This window comes from Lutjanus erythropterus, chromosome 13, assembly GCF_056507025.1.
Source record: "Lutjanus erythropterus isolate fLutEry1 chromosome 13, fLutEry1.hap2, whole genome shotgun sequence".
NCBI classification, from domain to species: Eukaryota; Metazoa; Chordata; class Actinopteri; order Lutjaniformes; family Lutjanidae; genus Lutjanus; species Lutjanus erythropterus.
Genome location: NC_139329.1, coordinates 19,685,908 through 19,710,623, shown reverse-complemented (window position 1 = coordinate 19,710,623; position 24,716 = coordinate 19,685,908). Strand labels below are relative to the sequence as shown.

The 24,716-nt window shown below is 43.1% G+C and overlaps 1 protein-coding gene across 1 annotated transcript; it reads left to right on the top strand.

Moving 5' to 3' along the window:
* Positions 1 to 1,413: 1,413 nt before the first annotated feature.
* Positions 1,414 to 21,846, top strand: LOC146316459 (zinc finger homeobox protein 3-like). The gene is made up of 11 exons (XM_084734213.1): positions 1,414 to 1,726; positions 5,086 to 6,808; positions 7,444 to 7,982; positions 8,642 to 8,855; positions 9,507 to 9,614; positions 10,871 to 11,007; positions 11,172 to 11,282; positions 12,796 to 12,958; positions 13,099 to 17,843; positions 17,981 to 18,646; positions 18,755 to 21,846. The coding sequence occupies exons 2-11, from the start codon at positions 5,122 to 5,124 to the stop codon at positions 18,869 to 18,871; spliced, it is 8,487 nt and encodes a 2,828-aa protein (XP_084590339.1). The 5' UTR covers positions 1,414 to 1,726; positions 5,086 to 5,121; the 3' UTR covers positions 18,872 to 21,846.
* The last annotated feature ends 2,870 nt before the right edge of the window (positions 21,847 to 24,716 follow it).

The following is a 24,716-nucleotide window of genomic DNA, read 5'->3' as shown; positions in this document are numbered from 1 at the left end:
GCTTTCAAAACCAACATAACAGAATATCATTAATATTCATACACCAGTCCGATATGGCCTTGTAGTGCGGTGGTTTCACGCAACATTGCGCTGATAGTATCCTTACTGCAGTTAATGCTATAGCTCCTTCTACCTCCTGTGTGGTAATACTATAATATTCATATGTTTTTCCATAGGTAGTTTTTGCTGTAATATTAAAGACTTCCATACCTTTTTAAATTTGTATTTATACAATTCTTCAATAAGGACGAGGGCAGCTTTGACAATCAGAAGCCAATAAAGTAAAAAGGTGGTTTTTGATCTTATAAATAAATGCAGTTGTGAAATATGGACGATCGACAGATTGCACCTCCAGCGTGATATTCACAATAGTATTATCATAACAATAGAGCCGAGTGGCGAGGATGGGACGGCCGGAGCAGAAAAAACCCACTAAAGGTCTTCTGACAAACACAGAGATGAGCACATCATATTTCTAAGCTTAAATATTATTTTTTGTTGAAAATTAAAAGCAAACCAATGCCCGAAACCCAGACTTGCAGCCCATCAGTGCGAAAACAATCAAAGGTTCAATGTCTCATTTCATATTCCAGCATATATTTAGACGAGACTTTTTTTCTTTTTGTTTTAAGCAATCATTTTTAGACCCCTTTGTTATAGGTGAATATTTGTCTGTTAAAACCTTGCGATCACAGGCTAGAACTTTTCCAAAGCAAGAATCTATAGCCTAACCCCGAAATTTAAATCTTTAATGAAAAAAAAAAATAATAATAAAAAAATTAGTCTAGGACATAATGCAGACATTTGAACGTCTAACTCGTGCTTTATTTCAAACAAAATGTCAATATAAGATTCCTAAAATAATCCTTAGGGGCCTTGTAGTGTGCTTGCAGTCCCCAACAGTGAATCACGGGGATCATGTCGCATTTTGTTGCAGATTTTCTAGCACCATAATATTCTTCTGAAAAAGCCTACTGTGATTAAATGTAACCGTTTTTGTCATTATTGACTTAATTTTGATAGCATTATACTTTTTAGTATTTTATTATACATTTAGATTTTTTTTTGCAATATTCTTTTCTCTTTACATGTTTTAGATTATATGGTATTTGTCTGAATATCCATCTAAAATACATTTCTGTAAATTTTCTGCTAAAATATCCTATTTCTCATTAAAATTCATCGTTTGAGCTGTAATTTCTCGCACTTTTTAATATTTTCTTCATCCCCTTGTCTTCTCTATGCGTCCCCTGTAGCCTCTCCCCCCTCCCTCCTCCCCCTCTCCCTCCCCTCTCTTTCTCTCTCTCTCTCGCGGAATCCTATTGATCCAAACGGGCTAATTAGCGGTGTCTGCGCAATTACGCACATGCGCACTGGGCGTAATCTCAGCCATTTTTTGAAGGAAACTAATTAGCAGGAATAAAGAGCCAAGTGTTTTTCCCCCCACAGTGATCAGAACTCATTCTACCTCTGGAGCTCGCACAAACCCCTCCGTCCCCCTCGTCTTTCTGTTTACTACAGCCTATATGTAGCTTTAATTACACTGTTGTTTGGGAACAACTTGGACCCCGCTGCTCTCTCTCCCTGTGCCCGTCTTTTTTCTCCTCCTGCCTGGCTCCGTTAAACACGCAGAGGATCATTCATAAGGAATGCTCTCTATACGGCTGTTTTCTGGACTACTACACATTCAGCGTACGGAGCTTTGTACCAGAGCCGCTGCAGAAATGTAAGTGTGCCGTTTGTTTACGATATTAAAGGGACGAGGCTGGCTGTTGGGAGGTGCATAGGGGTGTTGAAATGGTCAGCGCAGCCTGGAATTCAGCACAAATCAAGCTTTTGTTGGTCTGCTTGTGCTTTGAGTCACCTGTTAACGCGATCACTCTCGGTTAAAGCTGAATCGGAGTGTGGTACGGGTACGACCCATTGTAAACAAAGGCTGAAGTAGTCTGCTGGTCAGTGGCTTGACAACACAGACACAGAGCCAGGGAGTGAACTTAAACGTCGCTGTCCCTGTCCGGCTGGTATTCTCTAACAGCTACCAGAATGATGCAAAATACAGCTCAGTGCCTTTACCTTCAGACTGCTGCAGGCTGTGTGTCCTCCACTGGGTCCAAACAGTGTTTGTCCATGTCCAACTGTACATGTCCAGGTCCTTTACTGACAAACAACATGCATTTTCCCTAAAGTAAAGCCACACAACTCTTCTGTCTCTCTCTGTCTCCCCCTCACACCCCTGTCTTCCTTTCTCTCTATTCCAAACACACACACTCACGAACACACACACACACACACACACACACACACACACTAGACTATGATAAGAGATTCAGGAGACACTTTTTGTTTCATTTTGACATAATTTAATGTTGTGCAGTCTGTACTAGAGCTGCAAAGATTAGTTAATTATGATTTCATTATTAAATTCATCACCAACTATTTTGATAATTGATTAATCAATTTGGATATTTTTTTAAAGAAAAAAGAAACAATTCTGATTCCAGCTTCATGAATGTGAATATTTTCTGATTTCTTTACTCCTCAATAACAGTAAACAGAATATCTTTGGGTTGTGGACAAAAACAAGACATTTGAGGACATCATCTTTGGCTGGATTGATAATTTTTCAACATTTTCTGACACTTTCTGGTCTAAACAACTAATTTATCTTGGAAATAAATGACAGATTAATCGACAATGAAAATAGTTGTTCGTTGCATCCCTAATCTATACTGTGCACACCTAATAACAAAGATGTCATATGTAGAGCTGCAACGATTAATCGATTAGTCCTTGACTATTAAATTATTCACCAACTACTTTGATACTAAATTATTTGTTTTGAGTATTTTTATTAACAAAAGTCAAAATTCTCCCTTTTCAGCCTCTCATATATGAATGTTTTCTGGTTACTTTACGCCTGTGACAGTAAACTTTGGGTTGAAGATGAAACAAGACATCGTCTTGGACATTTTTTTACTATTTTCTGACTTTTCATAAACCAAACAAATAATTGATCAATTAAGAAAATAATCAATAGATTAATCGATAATGAAAATAATACTTGCAGCCTTAGTCTTGCACATTAATATTTTCAAACAATTCTAATATGCATGTTCAATCACAGGTGTGTGTGCTTGTACGTGTGTGTGTGAGTGAGAGTGTGAGTGTGTAATTGACATTATCAGAATCAGTTTGCAGTGAACAACAGGATGCACACACATTATAGATGTACACACACACACACGTTGTTAAATGATGGTTTCCCGCACTTGTGATCGATAGAGAGCCAGGAATGTTTGTATAAATAGTTACATTGCCGATAGACCCGGGTTATTGATTGCAGTGTAAATGAAAATCTTTATCAGATTAGAGACTGTTCTCAGCTGCTGGCAGGCAGGCAGGCAGGCTCAGCCCCTCAGTGCTCTCCGGCGGGACAGTGGACAGCTGCAGTGGGCAAGGGTCTGTGGCCTGTGACATAAACACAGTACATTAAAGCACTATCAGAGTGCCGATATGAGCCATATATCTTTAAGGTGCAGAGAGGGAGAGGAGAGGGGGTGGCTACAGCAGAGAGGGATGGAGGGAGGGTGTTTAAGGAGGAGGAGGAGGAGGAGGAGGGGGTTGGTTGGTTGAAGGAGAAGGTGAAAGGGTACATTAAGGTCTCTCCTTGATTAAAAAAGGTCAGTAATGAGATTGTGGGACACACACAGACTAAGAGAGATGTATCTGTCTCATCTGGCATCCATCTGTCAGTCAGAGACAGACAGAAGAGGAGGAGAGGGGCATGATTTATTTTTTGGATGCTTGATTGTGCTTGTAATTAAGAAACCCATTTCTCAATTTTTGACATTTTTAATTATTATCTTGGATGTTTATGGTCATTTATGTATGATAAAGTATCATATCCCTTTGCTAGTTTCATTATTATTATTTTTTACTGAAGCCAAGTGAATTAGGACCAATGATTATTTTCATAACTGATTAATCTGTCAGTTTTTTTCTTGATTAATCGATTAGTTGTTTGGTCTATAAAATGTAGAAAAATGTTGATCAGTTTCCTAAATCCCAAGATAACATTCATGTTTTGTCCACAACCAAGATTTATTCAGTTTACTGTTATATAGGATTAAAGAAAGAAGAAAATATATACATTTAAGATGCTGCAATCGATTTGGACATTTTTACTCAGAGGCATTATTCAATCATTAAAATGGTTGGCGATTGATTTAAGAGTCTTTGAATATGCTGATTTTTAAACCTATCTTTCAAATGTTATTGCCTAATATTGGCTATAAATACATGATACTTAAAGTTTCAGTTTATTACATAAAATGATGAATTATCAAATATACATCATTGCTTTAATGTTTATTATATGGATGTGTTTATAATGCGCAAGACCTACAGAGGGGTGGAAGCAATATTAATGGGCAAAATATAATAAACTTCATGGCATATTGCTTCACAAATGACCACAGATATTAATACACCTGTCTGAAATTGCAACAAAAAATGTCTAAGCTTCACATTATATTTGTATTTGGTGCATTTTGGATTAAATTAGATGATACAGGTGTTTATTCTATTGTGTCCATCCCCTGTGTTAACACTGTGTGTCATAAAATGGCTCACACTAAACAGAGACCCTGTCTCCTCACACAATATCTCTGCGCTAATGCACAACAAAAGATGTAGAGATGGATACACTGGCTTTAAAAACTGTTCTTTTATCCGCCTTTATCTAAGTGTGGCAATTTAGTGGAAGCCCTTTAGCTCAGAAGCGTTCAGTTCTTTATTTAATCCTATCCCCTGAGGAATATTATAGACCTCCTGCGTAGCCTTTACCCGCATTCCTCTACCTAGTTTAGCGCTCATGCTATTGATTTTCCCATTAAGGGCTAACGCTAACCCCTGAGTAACCAGCCTGTGTATTGCGCACTGTGAAGGCAGTATTGAACAGATGCTATCCAGGGACTGTAATCAATGGCTTCCACTGTTATGCAATACTATTTACATGACTCATGTATTTCATTTTCTCTTTTCTCCTGTCTCTTTCTGTCTTCTTCTCTGTATCTGAACACACAGGTGGGGTTGTAATGCGCGGCAGCTGTAGCCTCCGGTATGGACAGCGGTGAGGGAGGAGGAGGGGATGGAGGGGGAGGAGAGGAGAGAGATGCTGACCTCAGTCCCCAGGCTTTATCTCTTCCTCTCCTGACCCTGGCGGTCGTTCCTGAGCAGGGGTCATCCTCTCATACCTCAGCCGTGGCCCCTGCCAAAGAGCCCCTGACCCTGCCTGAGCAGCAGCAGCAGGAGGAGGGCGTAGAGGGGTCCCAGGCTCGAGAAGAGGCCCGGGGAGGTGAGCAGAAAGAAGGAGGCCGACTTTCACGGGAGAACAGAGCATTTCAAAAGCAGGGGATGAAGGAGGAAGACTTCGGGGAGGGATATTTGTCCAGGAACGGGAAGGAAGAAGAGGAGGTGCATGTAGGTGTGGGAGAGGCGTCAGTTACAGGGGGCTTCCCAGCAGCCCTCAGCAGCAGAGGCGGAGAGGAGGAGAAGGAAGAGGAGGAGGCCATCTCAAACCAAAGCCAAACCAAATCCAAATGTTCTTTATTACCTCAACAGAGCCAGCACAGCTCTTCTTCCAGCACTGCAAAGGCCAGTGGCACACTCGACAGCAAAACAGCCGCCTCTCCAAAGCCCTCCCCCACTACTCCTTCCACCTCTCCAAAGCCCTCCCCTTTTCTCTCCACCTCTCCAAAGCACTTCACTTGTCCGTCCTCCTCTTCTGCCCTGCTGAGCGAGACAGAGGTAAAAGACATTAAGGGAGATCAGGGCTGGATTTCTGGGTTTCCTCAGAGCTTTAAATCCCAGCAGTCTACTCTGGCTTTTCCGCTGGCAGGTACTGAGCCTGCCAGCACACCTGCTGAGGATGATGGGCCGGCAGGGGTTCCTCACTCTTCCATTTCCAATGGAGATGGTGCCAAAGCTCCAGAACCAAATGACAGCCAGCTAGACACAGATATGGTGGATGACGAGAGAGACAAAGAAGTAGAACAGAAAGAAGCTGTCCTTAAAAACCTCAACCAAGACCTCTCTCCAAATTCACTGACTAGTCACATGACCATAATGCACTCACGCAATTCCTGCAAGACGCTGAAATGCCCCAAGTGTAACTGGCACTACAAGTCTCAGCACACACTGCAAGTCCACATGAAAGAGAAACACCCAGAGACGGGCGGCCAGTGTGTGTGTGGCGCCTCCGGAGGGAAGTGTGTTTGTGGTGGTGCAACACGAGACGTGTGCGGATACTGCAGTTCGGGGAAGCCCCATCCTCGCTTGGCCCGTGGTGAAACCTACGCCTGTGGCTACAAGCCCTACCGCTGTGAGGTGTGTGACTATGCTACCTCATCGAAAGGCAACCTCAGCATACACATGCAGTCGGATAAACACCTTAACAATGTTCAAAACGGGGGACACTCCAATGGTCACATGCACACTTCTCACATCACCAACAATGGCAGCTCCTCCAATGGTCACACGGTGGATGAGCCTGCGTACAAACTCCCACTCTCTATTCCCACGCCTACTACTACCCAGCCCGCCAAGCTCACACCACCTGCACACTCTCACTCTCATGGTAAGCGGTGGCGGTGTGATGTGTGCGACTACGAGACCAGCATTGCCCGCAACCTGCGCATACACACCACCAGCGAGAAACACACACATAACATGCTCCGGCTCCAGAGGGGTTACTATCTGTCTCACTGCAGGAGCCTCGCCCCGCAGCTTAAACACCTACAGAACACAGGTGAGTCATGCGTCACACCATTAACCACTCCCTCTAGGACTGTTTTTTGGCATTTTTTGCATTTAAATTAGAAAAGTGAAAATTGAAAAAAAGTTCCAATTAAAAAAAAAAATGTAGAATTATGTAAGGAACCTTGTTTGGGTGAGAAAGAACGCTTTACTTGTAGAGGAAGAAGTGAATCTGGAGGGTATTCCTCAAAGAAGCAAGATCTCTTTGAGCTCAAACTCAGTCAAAACAGCAAAGACAAAATTGATGTTTTAAAATATTAAAGCGAATAGGACACTGATAACTGTCAATAACAGTGACAAACCTTGTGTTTATATTAGTATGTATAACAAAATAAAAAAATGATAATAAGAAACTGAGTTGGTTCATTGAGATTTACATGCATGATGTTTGCAGAGGGGACTGCTATAACTGGTGGAAATACGCGGCAAGTTACAATGATTTGAGTCAAATGAGTCAAATTTGTGGAAAAGTTGCTGTGATTGGATAAAATTTAAAGATTGTGTAGAATTCATGGAAATTTCTTGAATTTGCTTTTTCTGTTGTGATTGCAACTTCCTGGAGGGACTGATTAACACATAAAAGTGTGAAAAATTTGCAAATTCTTATTGGGTTTCTCACTGTTTCAGGTGCCGAGCTCACCTTGAACATGCGGCTGACCAGTCAACAAGTCACAGAACAGCCAGTCACCCTTGGGTCTACGCTGACTCCTTCTCCCTCCCCGTCTCCCTCTCCCCCCCCAGCCCCGTCTCTGTCCCCAACTGGACCCCTTTCCCAGGGTGTGTTTCAATGCCTTGTCTGCTCCTGCTTTTCATCCGACAGCTTAGAGTCTGTGGAGCAGCACCTGAACACCCCACGCACTCTGCCTCAGTCTGAGTGGTGCTCCCTGGTTGCTGGTGGCTGCCACTGCAGGCTGTGTGGCTACACCACCCCACTGAGGGCTAACTTCTCCCTGCACTGCCAGACTGACAGACACCGCACCCGCTACCAGCTCGCCGCTCACCTCCAGGAGGGTGGTGACAGGGGTCAGGAGGGGGCTGCGCTCATTGCGAAGGGCAACCCTGTCCAGCTAAGGTGCAACCTGTGTGACTACGTGACCAGCAGTCTGGAGAAGCTACGAGGACATTCCCTCAGTTCCCACCATGAGGCCAGCGTCCGGGTTTACAGAGTTAGTACACCTTTAATAATAACCCCTTTGTCTTTGTCTGCAAGGAGCTTTGAAAGAAAAATGTATGTAGCAATTCATGTTTATCAGGGATGAATCTAGAAAAATATTAATGGGATGACAGGGGGGCATGGAGTCTTTAAAAGGTTGCAGAAATATAAATAGATGCTCATTTAATCACAAACAATTAAATATATCAGTATTTGTTTGGAAAAGCTCTTGTATGAAGATATTTTAACTCAAAAACATTACATTACTGAGGCATGAGTAAAGCCTGAAATTGTTGTTGGTAGAGTACCTGTAAAAGTGACAGCTTAAGTTAGCTAATGTTAGAAAAAGCTTTAGATTTGACAGTTTGGTAGATAAGATGTTTCCTGCTGCAGGGATGGCTAAGGAGCTGGTTGAAATAAAACCCAGGGAAGCATAAACTCTTGCTGCATTTACTTGAAATTTCACTCTTGCAAAACCAGCCACAACTTTAAAATATATTGTTTGGATTATACTGTGATGACAGCAAGAGCGGCAAGGCATTTTTATGGTGGCAGCTACTCCCACATGCCACCCCTCTAGATCCATCCCTGATGATTATCAGGCTAGATTTTGATTTAGTGCAACCACGTTATATTTCTTGCTTTCTCTCCTTTCTACCTGATTATTTCCAGTTCCTGCAGCAGTATGATGGTGAAGTTGATGGAGGTTCGTGGCTGTTCCATTGTCTCCTATGCAACCACTCCTCCTCTTCTAAACTCCAAGTACTGAAACATAGTCAAACCCCGACCCATCAGCAGAGGGAAGGGCTACTACAGCTGCAGCCGATGGGCGGAGAGGAGCTGGCAGCCATCTTTACCATCAGGAAAAGCCCTGATGGTAACACAGGTGAGAATATGAGCTGTGTGGGTGTATATTTGATTTCATTTTGCATGTGCTCGCTGACATCAGAGAACAGACGGGGGATTAAGATGAAAAGAGTGAGAAAATGAGTAATGGCTGTTGCTGAGATATTGATCAAGTAAATTGATTAGTCGATACACATCCTTGTTATAGCCCCAATAACCCCTGACAACAGCTAACTAGCACCTGCTAATCAATGAACCGATACAAATCCCCTGGACAAGAGAGGGGGAGGTAGTAGCCAGTCACCATCTGCAGTCTGCTTAAGATAAAACACTGATTTTTATACAGTTTGGAGTTTTGGCACAACACCTAAAATGAGTCGTGTTGTGAATTAAGAGTATCCTGTGATTTGTCAATGTGTGGATTAAGACTTATCGAGGTGAACTGATGTGTTGTAAGTCCATATTACCTCTACTCCACCTCTGAGGAGGATCTAATGGAGAATCAATACTTGATCAATAGTGTATATGGAGGCAAGGAAGAAGAATGAAGTGCAGTCCAAAGGCATTGGTCTTTTTGAAGGATGCTATCTAGAGAATAATATAAACTACAATTAGCCTGATAGTTTGCAGGAGCATATGGTATGAAGCACAATGTTTGTGTAACATAATTATTTGTTTTGTCCCCTCCCAGGAGAGCTCAGTGAGGACATGGAAACTTCCAGTGAGACCACCACTGGTCCTTTGGACACAACCAAAGACACAAGTAACTTGGGGGTGAAGCAGATTTCTGAGAAGACAGGTATGGCTCCTTCCACATGCAAAACAATTTAACACATTCTACCACATATAGTTAATTCAAATGATGGCATGATAATATATTGCATATAGAGTACTGCAGGAATGAGTTTTAAAACCTGGAAATGAGTTGGCATATTAGCACTTTGGGTTCCCGTGTCTCAAAGTCAGTGGGTTTTCTGAAGATTTTTTTTAGATCCCTGACATAAGGTCTGTGGTGTATTTCTTCTATATAATTTATTGAATTATGAGTGGTTTTTGAATGCAAATCGCCCTGTGTGGTTTGGATATTTAACCACACCTGCTGTCACACAGCTTGTCAGTTTATTTAGGTACATGATGTATGAACATGGTTTTGGTCTCAATTGTTCAACTTTTCTGACCTCGGATTTAAACACTGTCTTCATTTAACTTTTGTGGCAAGTGTTACCTTTGTTCTTTGATGTTTTGTTGTACGGCATAAAATATGTTGGTTATTACCCCACTTGTGAATTTATGTGTCTTAAAAAAGCTGTTGCTAACAAGTGGCTAAATGAACCTACAGAGGTTGTCGATCATGCTGATCATTAGTCACATAATGGTGGTCATATTGAGCCACATGACCGTCGTATAGTTTGTTTACAGCCTAACATTAGATTTTAACTTCTGGCAATTACATTTATGTGTCAAAAATCAAAAAATTGTGTTAATTTGTGATTATCTTGATGAAAACATGTCAGTATCATAAACTTTTGTTTGCCCCAGAGCTTATTTTCTGCACTAATCAAAAATCTAATGGAAAAATCCCACTGGCTTTTTGTGAAGGCAACCAGAGCAATGCTAACTTCCAGGCTGGCCTGCGTCATGCCTGCAGCTCTCTGTAGGACTGCGACTAACAAATATTTAAATTTTCATCTGTTGATCATTTTGTTGAGTAATCGATTAGTTGTTTGGTCTATAAAGAAAAATGTCATGAAAATGTCATAAATGTCCCAGAGCCCAAGGTGATGTTCAATGTCTTTTTTTTTTTTATCTCCACAACCCAAAAATGTTAATTTTATTGTCATAGAGGTCTGAAGAATTGAGAAAATACTCACATTTGAGAAACTGAAATCCAAGAATTTGAACATTTTCAAAAACAATTAATGGATTATCTAAATACTTGGCTATTAATTTAATAGTTGACAACTAATTGATTAATTGACTAACTGTTGCATCTCTGCTTACATACATTGTGAATATCAATCTATTTATGGTTTCATATGAATTTTTTCCTTGAAGGAGAAACAAGGGGGGAGGAAAGAGAAAAGAGGGAGTCATTGCCCCCAGTAAAGCGTCCATCTTCTGGATGCGAGGAAATGGAAAACTCCATCTCAACCAAACGCCCAAGAATACACCAGCAAAATGAGAACCAGCAGGTGAGCAGTGGATGCACACTTTAATAATTTAAGTATGTCCACGTGAATATAAAACATAACAATGGATGCAATGAATGCAGTTCTAGATTCTAGATTAGAAGACCATATGTTCTCTTTATTAACATTTTTTTCCTCTTTTCCATCTTTACTCCCCACTCTTTCAGACTGTCCAGTGCCCTTTGTGCCAGGTTAAACTCCCCTACATCCACCTCCAACAGCATCTCACACATGTGCACAGCGTGGCACAGGACTGTGTAGACAAGCTCATCAGCACTGTAAGTGTATGCAAGTGTGTATTTGTTGTATTTGTGTTCATCAGGAAGCAAAAAGAAAATGAGAAGGCGAAGCGATGGGGGATGGGGGCAGAGTGAAATGTAGGAAGACAATTCCATTAAGAAGGCACCAGAGAGAAAGGCAGCGCTTTTTTTAATGCATGTTTAAGTAGCTCCCCGCTATCATCTTTGATGCAGCCGTGCATTCGGTGTGTGTGTGTGTATGCACGTCTCTTAGAGTGGAAGAGAGAGGGTTTGACTGAGTGAGTGAGGGAAAAGCCAGTCTTTCTATAATGCATGTTTAAGTAGCCCTCTATTACCAGAAGTGCAGTCAAGCTAAAAAGGGGCCCCCATGCTTTTTACTGTGTCTCTCCAACTAACAAAGACTGGTCATCTATCCACATCACCATCCTCCATCTCCCTGGCCCGTATGCTAAGTGGCCTTTGTCTCTTGCGCTCTTCGCCTCCACTTGACTGACTGCTTTTCACCCTTTCTCCCCTCTGCTGTCCCTTTCTCCCCCCTCCAGCTACTCCTATCATTCCTATTCAGCAATCTCCATCCCTGCCCCTCCCTTTCTGTCTCTCCCAAGCTCTCTCTCTCAATTTCTTATGCGATACCCCTCCCTTACTCACTCTCTGTCTTTCTCCGAAGCAGTTTTTTTGTTCATTGCCCCATACTTCCTCCCTCCCTCTCCTTGCTCCCTCTCTTTTTCATATTCTACCCCCCCACCACCACCACCATCGTCCTCCCTCCTGCCCCTCCTACCCCTCCCTCACTCTCTCTGATAGTAATTGAGGTTCATTAATTCAGACTGAGGTGATGATGGCCATTATGTACCTTGCTTTCCAATTACGCTCTCTAGATTAAGCCTGACCTTCAGTTTTCTCTGCAGTGTGTGTGTGTGTGTGTGTGTGTGTGGTTGTTCGTCTCTTTCTCTCTTATGAAGCTGTTACGCAGAGAAAACTCTTGTCATGTAAATCTCATCTTTGGCTGCCCGTCCTTTCCTTAGGGTAGCTAGCTGTTCGCGTAGATATAGTATTTGCTCTCAGTGCTTGAAGCTGTGGAGATGGAGATTTTCTATATGAAGAATGATTTTAAATAAATTCATTATTCAGCTCAGTAAAGTTTTATTAAACCCTTGGGGCATGTTGGAGGGTGTCGAAGGAGCTGAAGGGCAGAGCCACATATCTTAACCATATACACTTAATTGATGTGCCTTTCTGTCCTATGCCGCTGTGCAGGCAGGTGCAAGATGTAACGATACATTTACAGATTCACACTTGAATGTTTTATGATATTAGGAAAGGGTGTGCAGGCGCTCTATGTTTATACATCGTGATATTTGCTTCTTTTTATGCCGTACAATTAAACATGTTTTATTCATAATGTTGGATTAAGAAAATATGGTAATATCCCATATTTCTGTAGTCTGAATTGATAAAACAACACAGCATAACTGGCAATAAAAACCAAAACAGACATGGACTGACTGTCACATTTTTTCTGTTCCTTCAGGTCACACCACCCACGGAAGAACCGCAGTCTCAGCTGCAGACAGAACTACAGACGGAGCCACACGCAGATGATACTCAGAAAAATAAAAACACCAAGAATAATACTGCAAATTGTTCCCATACTGCTGATTCAATTGCCTCAGCTGATTCTCAGAAAAACAAAGGTTGGTAGAAAGCAAGTGATGAAAGTGACCACAGTTTTGACATTAATTAAAGAATGGTCATTCATTCAAAACGCATATCCTTGTTGGCCTAAAGTTATTGTAATATAATTTTACAATCACTGTTTTTATGCATTTTGCAGGCATTTCAGTGGAGAACACTGAGGGAGATGTAGCCGCACCCAAAGATGTCACAGCTCTACTCACCCCACCCCTAGAAGACAACACCACTCACCCTTCCAATGGTAGACTGGCTCCTCAGTCCCCGACTCAGATCCCCCCCTCTTCTCCGCCCACTTCCCCACCCAGCGATCCCCCTCCCCTTTCCGATCGCCATGGTTACCGGTTCCGTTGCAGCAGGTGCAGCCTGGCGTTCCCCACTCAGGAGAAGCTCCAGCTGCACTGGCAGTACCATGCCATGAGGGCGGCGACAGAGTGCCCCCTGTGTTCCAGACAATGCCGCAGTCAGGAGGCCCTGCAGAGACACATGCAGAACACACACTCACAGCTGGACAACACACAGGGGCAGAATACACTATTACCGCCCCATACTGCGCAATACATGGAGCATAATAAGAGCTCAGTTCAGCAAGATTTTAGTTTATCACCTCAAGTGGGTCAAGAAGCAGGAGAGGGTGAGGATGAAGAGATAGAGGAGGAAGCACTAGGCATGGAGGGAAAGGAGGAACAAAAAGAAGAAGTTCAATTTAAAGACAAGGACATGGTTAGTGAAGGTGATGGAGGTGAGGAGGATTTAAGTGAGCCAGAGAAAGGGACACATGAGGAGATCATATTAGAGCCTAGTTCCAGCTTACTTGTCAAAAAGAGCTCTAACCCCACAATGGACCGCTATCTGGATCCGACCAGGCCCTATAAATGCACCATATGCTCTGAATCTTTTACCCAGAAAACCATTCTTCTGGTTCACTATAACTCGGTGTCCCATCTCCACCGGGCCAGACGAGCCCTGCAGGACTCTGGCACAGGTGTTGCTGCTCCCGAGGCCCCCCGTGGCCCAGATCCTCGGCCCTACCGCTGTCGATTGTGTGGAGTGGGCTATAGCCAGAGCTCCACGCTGGACATACATCTTCGCTCTGTACTTCATCAGACTAGAGCCCGTGCTGCCCAGAACACGACTCCACAGACCCAAGCATCTAGTGTAGCAGCTCCAGTGTCAGTCACCACTACTGCTACTCAGGCTGCTACCACCAGAGAAGAAAAGAATTTTCCTTATAACAAGAGGCAGGATGTAGTAAGCTCCTCAACCTCTTCACTGTTAGGCTTAGCAGCCGAGGCCCAGCCAACCCTTTCTAACCCAACTGACAGCCAACAGACTAAAAAGAGAGTGGCAGAGCTCCTAGCATCAAGAAACCAGCTAATGCTAATACAACAGCAGCAGTTAGCCCAGGCTCAGGCACAAGCTCAGTTACAACACACAGCTCTGCTTCAGTCCCAGTTGTTGCAACACCTTCCCTCAGGGGCAGAGAATCTCCTTAAACAACACTTCCCCTTGACGCCAGACAACTTGCTCTCTCTGCAGCAGCAACTTCTTCTGCCTTTTTACTTGTCGGGAGACATGAAGCTTAACCCGGAGTTAGCTGTTAAGAGCCCAGAACCCAGTCAGTTAATATCTTCCATCTCCATCCCAAAAGAAGAACTTAAGGCAGAAACTAAAGGGGAGTCTCAGCCCCAAGAAGATGAGAAACAAGCACAGAAACAAAGTTCAAACTCAGTTGTTTGCCAACCAAAGGATCATGTGCAGACTGAAGCGAAGGTTGAAGCAGGCTGCAGTGGATCCTATATCAACCAGACACAAAAAGAAAACAGCCCTTCTAGTGTTGAGGAAGTAAAAGGGGAAAATCTTGTTCCTTCTAATAAAAATGAGAGTCAAAAGGAGGAAACAGATTCCTCCTCATTTAATCTTCTTGGATTACAATGTCCTCCTCCCAGAGTGCCCTATGCTGCTGTAAATGGGGAGCCCCTTAGAGCCCTGCTGCAGAGTTATGGCTATGAGTTGGCACTGCAGTATACACAAAGTAGACATAGACACCAGCAGCAGATATCAGCTCATTTGATACCAGATAAACAAGAGTGCTCTGATATTAACAAGATGGAGGTGTGCCCAGAGGAGGAAAGAGATGAGTTTTGTGGACTACAGGATGCAAAGATGGAAAGCTGTAAGGATAACAAAGAGGTGAAAGGCAATGGGGAGACAGAGGAGAAAAAACTGAATGAAGATGAGCAATCGGCAAACAAAGGGAAAGAATGCTGTGGAAGAGGAGAAAAGTGTAGAGACTGCGGAAAGTTTTTTTCAGATGCCTTGATTTTAAAAAGCCACAAGGAGTACATTCACAGGATGCTATTTCCTACTGCTGCACTGGAGAGGTTTTCCCGAGAATACAGGCTGCAGTATGACCAGATGTACCCCCTCACACAGCTTAAATCTGGGGAGAATTTAACCGCATGCCCCCAAGCTGCAGCTACAGCCCTAGCCCAAGCCCTATCCTCAGATTCAGAACTAGGACCTGAATCAGTTAAGCCTGAGGGTAAAACCCCTGCACCACCACCTGTACCTTCAGTTTCAGACCCCACAACCAAAACATGTACTTCAGCTACAGACCCTGCACCAACTGCTCCTGCGCCTTCTCCTCCATTACCATCTAAACCTCAAGATTTATCACAACAAGAGGCACTGATCCCAAGTACATCTGCTACAGTGACTTCTCAGACCACATCCCCAGCCAAGTCTATACCTCTTCCCTTGCCTAAAATACCCATGCTTCCTCTTCCCTTGCCCCAGCTACCTATACCTCCTCTGACTTTACCTAAGCTTCCCCTACCCCCCATTCCTTTCCCCATGGAGCTACCACTCCTCCCTCCTGTTGTGATGCAGTCTGTGGCTCTCCAGCCCCAACCCTGGTTAGATTCAAGTGTGAACCCTGAGTTAGCAAAACTCTACCAATCTCAGCTCAACTCAGCACTGCTAGGGCAGCAGCCACAGCTTAGTCCAGCTTTGCTAGCCCAGCAACCTCAGCTCAGTCCAGCTTTGCAGGCTCAGCCTCCACCGCTCAATCCTGCACTGCTGTGTCAACCATCCCAACCCAGCCCCATCCAAACAGGACAGCAACCCCAAGTCAGCCCATCAATACTTGAACAACAGGGTAAGAGAACCCGAACACGCATTTCTGAGGAACAACTGACTATTCTGAGGAAACACTTTGATATTAACAGTCTCCCCAGTGATGAAGAGATCAACAAGATGTCTGCTCTGTCTGGTCTTCCTCATAAAGTCATCAAACATTGGTTTCGCAACACCCTATTTAAAGAACGCCAGCGAGACAAGGATTCCCCTTACAATTTTAATAACCCGCCAACCATAGCCCTGGAGGAGTTCAGAGAAGAAGCAGTACAAAACCAGCCTCTGACACTTTCCCCGTGTTCACTGTCCCCAGGCCTTCCAGTCAAGACCTCCCCACAGCCCCAGACAACAGACCTCCAGAGAGGAGAGCCCCATAGGGGCCGACGCTCTTCCCGAACCCGCTTCACAGAGCAACAGCTTGAAACACTACAGGGGGTGTTCGAAGCCACTCCTTACCCCAGAGAGGAAGAATATGACAGGTTGTCTGCTCTGTTGTCTCTTCCTAACAGAGTCATTGTTGTATGGTTCCAAAATGCAAGACAGAGGGCTCGCAAAAATCAAGACCGGGGGACAGAAGATACATTAGAGGGAAAGAACCAGCTTGACAACATTCACAGACAGAGAAATGGCTGCTACAAGAATGATGATGGTAATGATGATAACAGCTATGGGGATGAAGGACAAAGTGAATCTCAGAATGAAAACTCCATGGATCTAACTTATGAGTATTATACCAACCCTGACTCACCTGTCCTTGATTCTTCCCCCCACTGTACAGAAAGTGAGCATCCAATAGCCAAAGGTGAAGCAACACCTGTTACTGAGAAACAAGAAGATAAAACAACCTCTCCTGTGGCTAGCAAGAACCCAGCTCTTGTACAAACTCAAAAAGGAATATCAGATACAGACATCCAGTGTAAAGACAGTGTTCAGACCATGAAAACAGAGTCCTCTCTGCAGCCCGAGTCCAATGTGCAACCAGAAATTATTCCAGAAAGACCTCGCTCTTCCACCTCTTCACAAAAAACAGTATCCACCATTGCTCATTCTATCTCTCCTTCTGATCAGGCTGTGGAAAAACCCGCTGATACATCACCCAACCTTACTGCTGCTCAGGAATCTGAAAAAAAACACTGTCGCATGCCTGACGCCACCTCTGGCCTAGCCATTGAAACCCAGCCAAAACAACAGCTCCAAGGCCAGGCTCAATTCCAGTGCAATCTCTGTCCAATGTCCTTGCCATCATTCCAGCTGTGGCAGGAACATCAGACCAGGCATCTCCTGGCAGCTCAGACACAGGTCCAGTTTCTCCACTCTGGCTTCACAGACCGAACCATGCCTTACATGATGCTCCACCCCAACCACACCCTGATGGCCAGCCAAATGCTTTCAGGCGCTATGTCCCAGATGCACCCTAATCCCACACATCCCATGATTTCACACTTAAACAGCATACAAATTAAGAACACACTCTCTGATCACTCGAGTAATGCCATCACCAGCCTCTCTCAAAGCACTCTGACACCCATGAAGCCAAATTCAAAGCTTATGTCAGAGACCAGTTTTGAAGGCCAAAGGGGCAGTAGAGAGGTTGAGGAGGAGCACCGAAGGGATAAGCGTCAGAGAACCACCATCACGCCAGAACAGCTCGAAGTGTTGTACCAGCGCTATAGCTTGGATTCTAACCCCACCAGAGGAGTCCTGGAAGGCATCGCACGGGATGTAGGCCTCACAAGACGTGTGGTTCAGGTACTTTATGGATGTTTATGGTGTTTGAATATGTGTGAATGTAATGTTGTGGAGAGAGAGAGAGACAGAAAGACAGGCACAGCAAATGAGTTTTGTGTGTTTTGAGTTTCAAAATATACTGGGTCTTTCCTTCACAGGTCTGGTTTCAGAATACACGAGCCAGGGAGAGAAAAGGACAGTTCCGGTCAATGGGGCCAGGATCCAGTTTCAGCCTGGGTTTCAATCACCTGCGCTGCCCATTCTGCAGGGCTCTCTTCAAAGTAAAGAGTGCTCTGGATGCCCATATGAGGTCGCGCCACTGGGCCGAGGCTGAAAGAGCAGGCTACAACTTATCGATGAGTAATGGATCCAGTGGGCAGATTGGGATGGCCACGTCATCAGTTACAGACAGGCCAGGCCCATCTATCTCCTCTAACCCTATCCCAAACCATGGCTATGTCATCAGCAGCAAAGAGTTAACTGTGAAGCCACCTGTGACCTCTTTGTCTTCAACCACCGATCTGAACAACGCAGAAGATGACGATGACTATGATGAAGATGATGAGGACTACGCATGTGAAGAGGGTTCCAGCGTGGCCGATCAAGCTTCTCCTAGTCCGGAGGGATCTGGGGGTCCGAGCTCAGATTGGGGAGAGATGCAAACTCTGCAACAGCACCACCATCAGCAGCAGCGCCAAAGGACACAGATGAGCCACTTCCAGGTCCTCCAGCTCAGAGACTTCTACAGGAGCCACCGTACCCCCAACCGACATGAGTGTGAGGCACTAGGTCGGGAGTTGGGACTGCCTCACCGTGTGGTGCAGGTAAATTTTTCAAATATTCATAGTTCAATCTAGAAATTATCATGTCAATTAAGTCTTTTTTAGAGGTAATGGCTAATATTTATTCATACACATCTTTTTTTTTTGCAGGTGTGGTTCCAGAACGCCAGAGCCAAGGAGAAGAGGGCAAGGAGCCTGAGCTCTGACTCTGCAGAGAGGGAGCAGGCTGAGCTGTCCGCAGGGGCAGGGGAGAGAGACAGAGCTTAGAGGGGCAGACTACAGACTCTTTGCTTCCTTCTACTCCATCCTCTCTAAAACCCTTCCTGCACCTGCTGACGACCTCTAAACATGTACCCTGTCCACTTTGCTGCCAAACCTGTAACCTGAACACCCCAAAGATGCAGAGCCACAGTGGCCCAAAGACAAACTCTCTCAGCTGAAAGTCAGAGAGAGCCCAAACCAAGTCCTCTTTACCACAGCTTTCCTCTTTTCATATTGTTCTTAAACCCTCTTTCCTGGTCTGTACTTTCTTGTTGAAAAGAGCTCCTCTCCCTATTCTGTCTGACACCTTACTACAACCAAACACCACCTTGATAAAAACCAACCAGATGCCACAGAGGCCAAAGAGCATTCTCCAAGTATGTGACCTCACTGCCCAGCTAGACCTGCAGTCTACCTCTCAGTCTGCATGACAGACTCACAGTGGGCCCTCCACCAGACAGTGCTAGATGACTAGCTGTGTAGCATATAGTGACAGTCTGTAAGAGGCTGGAAAAAGAAATTGTCAAAGAGATTTTAGTGTAAATAGAGAGCTCCAAAAGATAAACTTGAAGAAAAACAAAGCAGTTAACAGTGGGAGGAGAAGAAGAAGAAGAAGAAGAAGATGAAGAAGAAGAAAAAAAAAACGGAAAAATATCCTTGAAATAGACGGAGGTATTCGCATAGAGCTTTTGTAAAGACTGACTCAGATTCCAAAGCTCGTAACCAAAATTTTACATGTCTGTGGATTTAGTTTCAACATGTTTGTTTTCAATAACAAACTGCAGAGCTGACGTCTGTATGGTGAATGGGTGAGATCTGCAGCCGGCATACTGTAGGTAAGCCGAGTACCAATGGACTGAAATGGTGCTAGAATGCAGCTTCACCCTCCACAAGCCAATGATGAGTCTTCTGTTGTACATGTACACCTTCTATGTTCCTTTAGTGGATAACAGCCCAAATAGCACAGAACGTAAAGGCCAGTTTGTCCTGTCTGGGCAAACTATTTTTTATAGCACTCAACCATTATACTGTATATGAAAACTTTAACCAAACTCAAATTTACATTGTGTGTGTTTAGTAATAGTTTCTTAATATAAATCTTATGGATTGAGATAAACTGTCTTGCTTCGATATAATAGTGTCATGATTATGAAAAGATTATGACAGCTTTGATATGTTCAGGCAAGGTGACTTACTGCCTTTCCGTTCTATTTGAATATACCAATGGCTGACCAATGTTATGTGATTTAATGTAAAGCTTTCTATGCTCAGGTCAACAGCTCAACATGGCTCTGCTTCAAATGTGATCTTAATACTGGATTTTTCTGTTTTTAAAACAGAAGAGGCATGGTTTAACCTTGGACTAAGTATTAAAAAAAGATATCTACAAAAACTTCTCTGTATTTCAAAGATCTGAGCTTGTCACCTCTGAGTAATAGATTGTTACAAAAACCTTATTGAAACTAAAGTGTTTAATAGTGTGAGGGGTAAATGTACAGTATTTAGCTTTTGTATGGTTGACTCAAGACTTCATTGGATGATTGAGACATAGCTCCCTTTTCCACTTACAGATGGGGAGCTACTGCGCAAAGCTGAGAAAACTTCGGATGTTATCGATGTTATTTTTGTACACTTAATTTATTTTCCCTCCTTTTCCCTCCCTACCTACTTTCCTCTTTTCTCTCTCTACCTTTCTTCCTGTGTTCATTTGCAACCAGTCCTTATTCTAACTGTAATAATGATAATATAACAATAATAGCTAAACAATAATTAATGCTTTAAGACAAAAATCCAAAGACGTGATAATACTTTAACCATATGACCTACAAAAATAAGCGCTACTGTTTACTTGACGATGTATTGCTGTTTTTAAAGAAGGAAGGAGTCCCTATATCTAAGCTACTGTTTTCTGCCTCTCATAAGCACACTGGAGACTGTAACCAAAACCCCAAACTAGAGCCATGGCAGTCTGTAATATAGCGGTTAAAGAGTTTTACTTCTCTTGAGAAATGTTGCAGTTTATTTTTCTTTCTTTTTTACCATAGTGTTGAACTTCAGCCCTTAAAGATGTCCAGTTTGCTGCTAATGTACTGTAGTTTCTAACGATACTGTAGAAAGATGCATGCTCTGATCGCTTTACCACTAGGCTTTAATGACTACAAACTGTAATGATACCTGTGATGCTGTTGATAAACTGCTCCTCTGTTATTCTGTTGAAAACAAATGGATATGTGGGGCTCAATTCCATCAGGTTTGTTTTTCAGTATCCAATTAATTTTCCCCTACTCAGAAGATAAAAAATGGCTTTCGTAATACCAGAAATATTTTTTCAAGCTTCCAGTTTCAGAGAAACCTGCCTGGGGCATTAACCTTTCAATACTTATGGAGATACTGCATAGCTATTTGAAGGAGTTCAGCCCCAAACCTTCCACTGGTATGCTGTCAGTCATTCTGTGTTGCAATGTCTCAAGTCCATTTGCCCAGCGAAAAACAGCTTTGCTGAACTCAGACTGACATCACAGCCAACTTTCCAAAGGATGTGGACTGACTAACTCTGTCATGTTTTGTTCTTAAACTAACCAATGTTTACGACAATACCAATGAGCTTTCTTCTGTACAGAAATGTGCATTCCAAATACCACAAAGGCAGTTTTTGTATACTGATTATTTTCAATTTCATTTCTCTCGTATTCTCTTGATCTTAGTGACTGTAAGATGTACATATTGGGGTCCTCTATGGTGAAGGGACTCTGTTATCCTTACTGTAGGTAAAAACTATTCTTTTCATTTTTTTCCGGATATGTTGTTGCCATAGTGATGACCAAAAAGATACCTGTGATGTGCACCTGTCCTTATGTCCTGCTCCAGTGGTTTAGTGTGTCTCTATACTCTCCCTCTCCCAGTTCTCCCCTACTGGTGTGTGTTTCTCTTCCTTTCCCTTCCCATACTCCACTGAGCTAAATAAAGTCTGCTTTGGTGCATGCTCTGGTCTCATCCCTTTTGGTCTAACCGAGAGAAGCCATTTTGTGAATGCAGTGGTATGCAAGGGTGTCTGCCTATACATGTTTCATATTCCAGGTTGTATGTTCGTTGGTGGTGTGCGTCTGGCTGGAAGGCTTTTGATGTGCAACCGTGTATGTGTATGTGTGTGTAACACGGCAGTGTGTGGAAGGCGTTTGGTGAATGGAGCCGTGACCTCTGGGGTCACTTCATTAATTACATCTGTGACATTCAGCCAGATGAGTTTCCTTTGTGACTAAATGATATGATGAATATTAACGACCTCGGATGAATTACACTGCTGCTTCTGCTGCTGCTCCTGATGATAATGTGTTTTACGACTCAGGGAGAGAGGGGAGGAAAATTGCACACTACAGCACATTTAGGACACGCACATTTTCATATGCAACATTTCAAAGACCACAGCGTAGGTTGGTAGAGCAGATTTTTATTATTTTGTTCTTTTGTTGTGTAAAACTTTCCAGTGGTTGATGAGACAACTTGCCAGAGTGGAAAAACTACAATACAAGAATGTGTTTTTCATGCACAATCTGGTATCTGCTTCTTGTTCTCTAGCAGCAAGCAATTCATTTAACCATTACACATAAATGCGACAGCGGAGGAAACACATCCGTGGAACAGTTCGGACTGGGGTTGCAGGGAAGAGACAAACCGATACCTGGGGAGAACAATAGCAAAGTAAACACAGAAGAGGGCTCGAGATAGCTTCGCAGCTGATGATAGCCATCTTAGAAAGTCATCCTGATAAAGTGATCCCCCACCATTTCTCCTTCTCCCTGTCCTCCCCCTCTTAATCAAATGAGTACTGTGCAGCTGGTGGGGTTGCGGCAAAAAGGGGTACGAGTGTGTGTGCGGAGAGGAGGTGGTGTGGGGGGGGCTTTGAGGGATGGCGTGAAATTATTGCCTGCTGGTGTATATGTGTCGCTGGGGGTAGTAGGGTAGAGTAGGGGGTTGGGCTGGGGCTGGGTGGGGGGGTGTAATGTCATTGCCTGCTGGTGTATCTGTAGTGGGGGCTCATTTAGATTTAGATTGGTTATGTGAGGAGAGAGCTGAAAGGCCAGCTCATGTTTATGCATGAATCCCAAAGCATGCTGCTGTGGTGGAGCCCTGAGTTAAAGAGACAGAGCTGAAATACATTCGCACATTTAGACACAGCTCTTCTTCTTCTTTGGATAAAGCTTCAGTTGAAGGCGAGGCTGTGCTATCAGATACATTTCAATCAGTGTGTGCGTGTGTGTAGGCCTGTTTGTGGCATTGTGTGGACACAGATCACACCTCGCACCAAAAACATCTCATGCTGCTTCTTTTAATCTAAAACTTGTGATCTAATTCTAGTTATAAAACTGTGAACTAGAGCTGCAACAAATAAGCAATTAATTTTTTAGTTGTCACCAATTAATCATCAACTGTTTTGATAATAGATTATTTTTAGTCTTTTTTCTTAAGGAAAAAAGTCCACATTCTCTGATTTCAGCTTCTAACATGTAAATACTTTCTGGTTTCTTTAGTCCTTAATGACAGTAAACTGAATATCCTTGGGTTGTGAACAGAACAAGACATTTGAGGACGTCACCTTGCGCTTGTGGAAACAATGATCAACATTTTTCACCATTTTAGACATTTTATAGACAAGAAAAGGATCGACAGATTAATCAAATGAAAATAATCATTAGTTGCAGCCCTAATGTGAGCCTTCTACCCACTGGCTTGTCTGTGTCCTGAAGACTGGTTTGGTATCTTTAATAGCTGATGCAGAGCTACACACAGTACACGGGTGCTTCTTCCCACATTACACTCACTCACACACACCGAGAGTAATCAGTAAATGTCTTGGAAGGAGAGTTTGTTCAGCACTTCATCAGGTATAAAGTGGTTTTTATTTGGAAATGTGGTCCCTATCCATCTTTTAAATGACTTTTTAATGGTCGTCACACCATCCTAATCAATCATGTGGCAGAGCTAGCCTGCAAGCGCAAATACACTCTATTTATAATTCCTACATTCTGCCGCAAAAACTGACACTCTGTGCCTCCTTAGTACTGTAAACGAACAGAAAAATGAGTGAAATTGTCTCTCTTATTTTGTGGAAACATTAGAAAGACTTCCTATACTGATCTCCAGCCTCCTATGGTATTATTTTGAGGCACCCTGTATAATCTGTCTTTATGTTACAACAGCACTCACTAGACCTATGTAGAAAGAGGGGATAGAATAGCTTTCAGGCTTCACTGTTACTTTTTTTTTACCTGCCCACGTCAGAAATCTATTTGCCTGAGGTAGATTTTTACTTACGCCTGTACAAATTGTTTCATTAGTGGTTATTAAATAACAACGACTTAAGTTAATTGTCATGTTTAATTCTAGGTTCTATAAAATGTCAGGAGATAGTGAAAATATCCATCTCTGTCAATCCAAGGTGACGTCTTTAAATGTCACGTTTTGTCTGTATAACCCCAAAGATAGTCAGTTTAATATGATAATAACTGAAGAAAGTGGTCAAAGTCTATATTTTAGAGGCTGAAAACAGCATTTTCGGCCATTTTGCAAGAAAAATAACTTGCGCTTATATGATTATCAAAATAATTAAATAGTTTTTTTCTTTTTATTGCCAGATTTACTTGCCAGACATGGCATTTTACTTGCCCTGGGAAAGCAGGAAATCCTATTTGTTGAGACCTGTAACTATAAAAAATACTGGTTTATTGTCATTCTGGGGTGTCTCTATATTGAGGCCCACACTTTTTGTGTGACCCCTCACCATCCCCCATCCACACTGGCACCCCCGTGTCGGCCCCCCTTCGGTACTTTACATCTATAATGAGATACAAAT

Excerpts from the sequence above, each read along its gene's own strand:
- LOC146316459 (XM_084734213.1), top strand. The coding sequence starts at position 5,122 with ATGGACAGCGGTGAGGGAGGAGGAGGGGATGGAGGGGGAGGAGAGGAG. Across the intron at positions 6,809-7,443 it reads TAAACACCTACAGAACACAG|GTGCCGAGCTCACCTTGAAC; the intron begins GTGAGTCATGCG and ends TCACTGTTTCAG. Across the intron at positions 11,283-12,795 it reads TAGACAAGCTCATCAGCACT|GTCACACCACCCACGGAAGA; the intron begins GTAAGTGTATGC and ends CTGTTCCTTCAG.